Source organism: Cavia porcellus, unplaced genomic scaffold (genome assembly GCF_034190915.1).
Source record: "Cavia porcellus strain 051 isolate PalLab524CR breed Dunkin Hartley unplaced genomic scaffold, mCavPor4.1 scaffold_22, whole genome shotgun sequence".
Classification (NCBI taxonomy): domain Eukaryota; kingdom Metazoa; phylum Chordata; class Mammalia; order Rodentia; family Caviidae; genus Cavia; species Cavia porcellus.
This window is the reverse complement of record NW_026947505.1, coordinates 52,549,587-52,557,898: the sequence shown is the minus strand read 5'-3', so window position 1 is coordinate 52,557,898 and position 8,312 is coordinate 52,549,587. Positions and strand designations below refer to the sequence as shown.

The window sequence follows — 8,312 nt, the reverse complement described above, 5'->3', positions numbered from 1 at the left end:
CTTCAACTCACTGGAGAGGCGTTCGCATGGAGGGTGGAAGTTGGTGAACCGAATTGAGAGCAGAGCTGGCGGAGAACCCTGCACCGACCTGCAGTGAGTGAGAAGAATAAAAAACTTTTCCATAGAGAAGGGGGAGCTCCAAGAGATGACATTCTGGGACTGGGCAGATAGGCTAGAACAAGGAGCAGTGGTGACTTCAGCCTGCTACTCCCTTCTCAAGCGGGATTGGTGGGGTGCACTCAACCTGGGAAACACCAGACTAAGACCAAATAGGCTAGCCCAAATCAAGTCCCTACACCTGGCAGTGCACCCAAATGCAGTGAAGCCTTCAGCAGGTTGACTGACCTGGAGGGGCGGGTCCAGCATAGGCTGCCCTGGTCTGTGTCTTCCTAGTACACTGCAGTGGGTGGGAACACCTAGCTGGCATGATTCAAACAAACTGTAACCAACAAAGAAAGAAACGGGGCCTCCTATATACACTTGTATGGAAGGAACAAAAAGTATGGGAAGAGAGCAACAAGAAAGGGTCCTCAGTCCCCAATCCTGAGAACACTGATCCAGGAAAGGTAAATACAAAGGAGAATGAGGACAGAAAACATGCAATATCAGGCATGGCACCAATAGACATAAAGTGATATCTCCTGGACCTCATAAATGAGTTCAAAAGTGAAGTGTTTAACCAAGTAAAGCAAGATATAAGTAGAATAGTTAAAGAAATGCTAAGCACCTCCCAAGAAAAAACAGATAGTAGAATGGAAGAACAGAAAAAAAGGGGAGAATTGTTAGATGGAGAAAATAGAGAAAACTTAGAATACATAAAGCAGGTTCAAAGAGATTACCAGGAAACTAAAAACTCTATTGAAATCTGGCATGACAGCTTGAAAGAAACTAAGGATAGATTATCTGAACTGGAGGACAGATTTGAAACGTGGGACCATTAAACGAAAAATTTCTTTAAAATAACAAGGAAACAAGCAGTAACAATACAAAGCCTAGAAGATGATAAGAGGATCTATAACTTAAGAATGTTAAAGGAAGAAGCAGGGATACAAACAAATGAACTGCAAAGGCTATTCACAGAATTAATCAAGGAGAACTTCCCTAGTATGGGAAAAGGTAAAGATACTCAGATCTATGAGGAATACAGAACTCCAGCCACCTACAACCAAAACAGGCATATAATAATCAATTTTCCAGAAGTCCAATATAAGAACAGAATATTAAAAGCTGTCAGAGACAGCTACAAAGATCACTTACAAGGGAAAGCCCATCAGAATTACAGCAGACTTCTTGGCACAAGCCATCAAATTAAGAACAGTGTGGGGCAAAATAATCCAAGCCTTAAAAGAAAATAACCTCCAGCCAGGGTTGATCTATCTTGCACAATTGTCCCTAGAAATTAATGGAGAAACAAGATGCTTCCAAGATAAAGAGGAACTGGAGGAATTCGCAACCACCAACCCAACTCTACAGAGAATACTACAGGACATTCTAAATAGAGAGAAAAGCACCAAGATTTCAGGAACAGTGGAAGAGAGGCCCCAATGAATGGTGCATAAAGTGAAATGAAAAAGACAAACAGACAACTAATGATGGAAAAAGAGCCCAACAGAAATGAGGGAGAGAAGGTTGGATATAATTTCTATTATAGATGGCCTAGATATACTAACTTAAGGGAAAAAGAAAGAATCACAGGCAAAGTGGATCAAGAGGTAGGGTCCACTGAGATGCTCTTTATAGGGAATATAATTAACATGAAGAAGGTTATATGGACCAAAATCAAATATGAGAAAGCAGAACTCAGTGTGATAGGGAACTATAGGGTAATAGAGGCAAATAGACCAGTACTTATTGATAGGTTGACAAGACAGGCTTTAGTAAGTGAAGAAATACAACTAGAGATCAAGTCCAGGAGTGAGAAAACTCAGACACACTTAGGTAAATAGCAGGTTGCCCCCTAATAAAAACCGAGAGTGTTGGGGAGACCCAAAAATACAAGTACATTTTGGGGGAGTGATGAGGGGGGGGAATATTCTTTAAAAAAAAGACAGCAGAAGATATTGCTAATAGTGTATCAGGAATTAAAACCCATATTACTTGCACCACTCTGCTTGGGTGGAACTTGTTCTATCCCAGTTTGTATACAAGCACTGGATCTGAGGGCACAGACAGCTGTCCCAAAGATATCAGGATATAGCACAGTGGTCATCTTTAATTTCTTATTAACTTAATCCAGATCCTTGCATGACTTATACTGTTGTATCTTGACTGATCTTAGTTAATTCTGATTTGTTTGATTGCTGCTTATTATGACAGATTTTACTCAAAACTGATCGGTTGATAATATCAAGTCAGAGAGTATAGACAACTATACTGACAATGACAATAATTCACTACGATACCCATTCTGATTTGACTGTTACCTGTTTTTCTAGCTCTGCATTATTTACAAAGTTGTATTTCTATTAATTCTGTAGTGAACTGATATATTCAATTATACTTTATCTGACAATATAACCAATTCTGTTGATGATAACAAGAGATAGCACAGTAACCATGATAGAAGTCCTTGTACAGCAGTTTTACATGTCTTTTTAGTTTTATGTGTCTATAGAAATTTGTTTTGTTCTGTCCTGTTTCTCCCTCTAATATAGAAAGGATAGAAATACATGTTAAGACTCATGCTTGTGTAAAACCTATGAACAGTTTATGAGAACTGATTTATGACACATGATGAAATGAACAAATATTTTGAAGGAAAAAAAGGGGCACTGCAGTACCCAGTGCTGATTCTGGAGTGTTATGATGTGAAATCCAGCAATACTATTAATCTTTGTTCAGAATGCTTTTAATCTGCTATGTTTTGTTTGCTCTCAACATAAATGAAGGTATGGATAAATGCGTACGTGTCTAAGTGTATAGGATTGATCGCCATATTACTTAGCATTTTGTTGGATAGTTAAACAGAACTGTTTGCAGTCTCCCTGGTTGAATTCCCATTTATATGCTCCACTTTTGTATCTTGAACAATTATTTGTGGGGGGACAATATGTAAACATTAACTAGTGATTTATGTTTATTTTTTTTCTTTGAAAGTACGTACTATTTCTTCTCATTTTCTGTTTTGTCTTGTCTTTCTTTAAATAAAAAAAATCACTATTTGCTTGGAAAGAACAGGCTGTGCAGTCACAGTGCTAGAGTAAAAGATTTCAGTTTAGATCCGCAAGTCGAGATGATAGGATGTCACTTTCCTTTTATTCTCAGTGAAACCATGCAATTCCCAGTGGAAGATGTGTGTGTATAGAGCTATAACCTCAGATTTAATGCCACATAAGAGCAAGTTATCAGATATTTGATTTATAAGCAATAAAAAGTTCTGTAAATACAGATTTAGGTGGGTATTATTTAATTGCAGGTTTAGCTGAAATATCTAGAATAAACATAAAAATATTTATTATGTCATTTCATTATTATTTCTATGTAATTTATGTTTTGGTATGATAATATTTATTTCAAATTATGTACCACAGATAAGACCAGAGGTACAAGACAGTACAATAACAAACTGAAACAGAAAGGACAAAACAAAGAAATAAACAGATCTCACATACTTACAAACTCCTGAACCAAGCATGTTCAAGAATTAACACTTTGCACCCCCTACCCCTATGTACTGCAGGGGCTCTGAAAAAAGTCATGCCTTTTGGCCTTTTACAAACTAAGTATGCTCTCGGCATCTAATGAGCTTTTTAAAAGCCAGTTTAAAGTCTTCATTAAAACTTGTGTACAGCAATGGATTGATCAGAGAATTAACATAACCAAGCCATGTCAAAAAGTCACCCACTTCAGAGGATACAGTGTAAATGCTCAGACCTACAATTAACTCTTTGATAAAAAATGGAAGCCAAGACAAAATGAATGCACCCAAAATCAGTCCGAGGATGCGCGCTGCCTTGCGTTCCCTGGTACTGGAAATTTGCTGGCGTTCTCCAGGGTGATCGAGATCATTGTCAAAGGGGGGGATCCGAATGGAAGCATGGATCTTTTCAAACTCTGTGGTAGGATCTGAGGTGGAGAAGTCAGACACACAGAAAGTCTGTGTAAGTTTACAACTTGCGAAAGAATTCTGGCTATCTGTACTTCTATTACTCAAGTGGCGGCTTGATCCCCTTTTCTGGTAAAGACTCTTGGCCGCGTGGTAAATCCGGTAATATAGAATCAGGATCAAAGTCAAAGGGATATAAAATGCCCCGAATGTTGAGTAAATGGTGTAGATGACATGGTCATGCTGGATGGTACACTGGCTGGGGGGTGGGCTGAGTTGACGGTGGCTCCTCCAGAACAGAGGGGGCATGGAGATGAAGATGGAGATAGTCCACACAGTGAGGATCATCAGGCCAGCCCTTTTGGCTGTCCTCTTCCTGGCATATTCAATAGCATTGGTGATGGCCCAGTACCTGTCCAGCGCGATCACACAGAGATGCAGGATGGAACAGGTGCAGCAGGTCATATCCACACTCAGCCACACTTCACAAATGAAGTAGCCCAGCCTCCAGCTGTCCATGACAATGTACATGATGCTCAGCGGCATGACGAGCACTGCCACCAGGAGGTCAGTCACTGCCAGAGAGCAGATCAGGTAGTTGGCGGGCTGGTGGAGCTTCTTGGTGGTGCAGATGGCCATGATTACAGCAGAGTTCAGCAACATGGTTAGCGTGGTGATTATCACTAGAGTCATACAAATAAGCATCTTCTCAGTCACTGTCTTGGGCCTTACAACCATGCTGGCATCTGTGGTACAGTTCGTGAGGTTCATGTTTCTCAGGTTCCAATATATGATGTGGAGAAGCTGTTGGTTATTTCTCTTCTGTGGGAAGCGTATATCCTTAAATGCCTTTCAACTGTGAGGAGGCTATACATTCATCTCCATAGTTTCTTGTGTCCAGTTTTTGTTGGTAAAGAGAAAGACCACAGCATTTCTTCTGAACAGAGATTACCTGGAAAACATTATGCTACTGGTTAATGAAAGAAAAGGTACATTTTCCTGGAAAACATGATCATATTTTGGCATTCATAAAATACTATGCATTTTAAATATAACTTTCTGCAATTTGAGTTCATCTTAACATATTTCTTAAAGGATATTTTTGTTTAAAGTCCCAAACTCCTTCTTTTGAACATGTTACCAAGTTTTGTCTATTTTGCCACTTGAGTTAATTTCATCTTTATATTTATATATACTTACATATAAAAAGCCTTGCATATTAGAAAACACATGCCCACATTGAATGCCTTTAAAAGTTCTGGTGCCATTACATTAAAGAGAAAAAACTATATTGCCTATCAATGAGGAGGCTTTAAACTACATTTTAAACTTTAAACCACATTTAAACAGTGAATATTCAAATCTAAGATTTATTAGTATCACAAGTAGATTGTACAATTTCATCAAATTACTTTGGACATTTTACATATGCCACTGTATATTTTTTTGGAGAAAAGAGAAAAAAGCATATAATATCACTTTAATATTGGTGGCAAATTCCTCTTGCTGTGATACAGTAAATCAGCTGTGAAACAACATCATCATTGAGCTCAACGATTGGAGCTGTGGGATAGCTCAGTTGTCACATGCTTGCCTTGCATGTTCAGGTTCATGGGTTTGATCCCTGGTACTGCAAAAACAAACAAACCTGAATTTCTTCTGAGAAGGTGGAGGAGAAAATGTAGTCAGATATGATCAATAAAACTGCATGCATGGAAACACATTGAACTTCATAGATAGTATCTTTAATATGTATTAATAAGACAAAATAAAAAATACATGTTATAAAAATATAAAATTTTTTAGTATCAGTTAACATTGTTTTGTTTGTATATGTATGCATGTATATATTAATCTATCTCCCAGAGAGTTGCAATAAATCTGGTCAGTTAGTGAGACAATGATATTTTTAAAGAAAGAGACTAGCCAACCAGGTACGATGACATTCATCTGTAATCCCAGCACTTGGGAGGCTGAGGCAAGGGGATCACCGTGAATTAGAGGCCAGCCTGAACTGCATAGCAAGTCCCTGTCTCTGAGAAAAGGTAATAGTCAAATATAGATGTACATTCATGAGAATAAGACAATCAAAATCTGCATGGGAATATTAGAAGCTAATGGTTGTTAGAAAGAAGCCTAATCACATTCTCTGATTTGACACCATGGGATGGAGTTCTATAAGACTTCAAATCAAAACTGGGTATTTTAATAGTTTTAATAATGACATAGATTGATGCGCCTTGGGTTTAGCAGGTACAATAATTTTAGCACAGATGGGAGCAGGAGCAATGAGGTCTGTGTAAGCACACGGAGTGAATATGAACGAGTGTCTTTGAAGGGATTTGTGACTAGAAGTCAGGAAGTAAAAATAAAAATCTACAGTCTGTCGGTGAGATCTAAGCATGGCTATGATTTCTCCACTAAGAGAAAACCAAGAGGAGAAGGAAGTGGAATCATTTATCTTTCAAAAACAGTAAATAAAGTGATGATAAAGATCATAAATGGGACAATTGTTTCAAGACATTCTGTATCTTTCTGTGAATAAATGATATTCCTTCTGCTTGACTTTTCCATTATCTTTCTGTATTTCTGTGGATGTACCTAGTTCTGGATGTTTCTGTAGTTCTTCCATGGATCTCATTCTATAAACAGTACCCTCTTTCTTGCAGAATGAATGTTTTCTTACACTATGTTATCATTGAAAGAGGATGGGCTTTGGGATCAGATGAACATGGTTTCCAATTTTAGGTAAACTACAGACTATCTGTTTAGATCAACCTCTACATCTTCCTGTGTTCCAAGGATTTATTTCTTCATTAAGATTGCTATCTCTTTAATAAAATGAAATAAGTTGTTGTTCTTTATGCATATACTAATCTTTGCTTATGTTTTCTTGGGATCTTACGTTTGTTGTGGGTAGTTTGTTCTCAGTAAAAAGATTTTTTCATTAGAATAGTTAAGGACCAAGAGAATAAGGATGGAAAAGCTGGTGTGCAGCGGTGAGCGGGAACACCTAACTGGCGCAATTCGATCAGGCTGTGGCTGACTGGGAGAGAAGCTGGGCCTCTTATATAAGCTTGCATATATAAGGAACAGAGAAGAAGAGGCAGCATGGGAAGAGGCAGCAACAAGAAAGGCTCCTTGGCCCCCAATTCTGAGAAACAGGCAATAGCAGACACCGCACCAATACACATAAGGCGCCATATAGAGAGCCTCATAGACCAATTCAGGAATGAAGTTATCAACGACCTGAAGCTAGAAGTATGCAGAATAGTTAGAGAAATGCTAAGTACCACCCAAGAAAAAACAGGTGGTGGAATGGAAGAACAGAAAAAAAGGGGAGAATTGTTTGATGGAGAAAACAGAGAAAGCATAGAACACGTGAAGCAGGTTCAAAGGGACTACCAAGATACTAAGAAGTCTATAGAAGACTGGCATAACAGCTTGAAAGAAACTAAGGACAGACTATCTGAACTGGAGGGCAGACTTGTAATATGGGAGAATGAAATGAAAAACTTCTTAAAAATAACAAAGAAACAAACAACAATAATACAAAGACAAGAAGATGATAAGAGGATCCATAACTTAAGGATTAAGAACATAAAAGAAGAAGTAGGGACACAAACAAGTGAACTACAAAAGCTACTCACAGAAATAATCCAGGAGAATTTTCCTAATTTAGCAAAAGGTAAAGATACTCAGATGTATGAGGCATACAGGACCCCAGCTACCTACAACCCAAACAGAGCAACACCCAGGCATATAATAATAAAAAGTCCAGAAATTCAATACAAGAACAGAATATTAAAAGCTGTCAGAGACAAGAAACAGACCACTTACAAGGGAACGCCCATCAGAATTACAGCAGATTTCTCTGCACAAACCATCAAATCACGAAGAGCGTGGGGGGAAATAATTCAAGCTTTGAAAGATAATAATCTCCAGCCAAGATTGAGATATCCTGCACAACTGTCCCTGGAAATTGATGGAAAAACGAGGTGCTTCCAGGATAAAGAGGAACTGGGGGAATTTGCAACCACCAATTCAACTCTACAGAGAGTATGGCAGGATATTCTAAAAAAGAAAAATACAAAGAATCCAGAAATAATGGCAGAGAGGCCACAACGAATGGAGCAGAGAACAAAATGAAGAAGACAAACTGACAGCTACTGACAGAAAAAGAGCTCAACAGAAATGAGGCAGAGAAGATTGGATGATAGGAACAGCTATTTTGGAGAAAATGACATCTTAATAGGTAATACTGATT

At 38.3% G+C, this 8,312-nt stretch overlaps 1 protein-coding gene across 2 annotated transcripts in view; it reads right to left on the bottom strand.

The window, feature by feature from the left end:
- Nucleotides 1–3,389: 3,389 nt before the first annotated feature.
- The window catches only part of Htr1e (5-hydroxytryptamine receptor 1E), a 102,797-nt gene continuing 97,874 nt past the window's right edge, over nucleotides 3,390–8,312 (bottom strand). Inside the window, exon 2 of one of the 2 annotated variants that reach the window (XM_063232864.1) lies at nucleotides 3,390–4,997. In XM_063232864.1, coding sequence (XP_063088934.1) covers nucleotides 3,719–4,816 — 1,098 coding nt within the window. In that variant the 5' untranslated portion in view covers nucleotides 4,817–4,997 and the 3' untranslated portion in view covers nucleotides 3,390–3,718. 2 annotated transcript variants of the gene reach the window in all.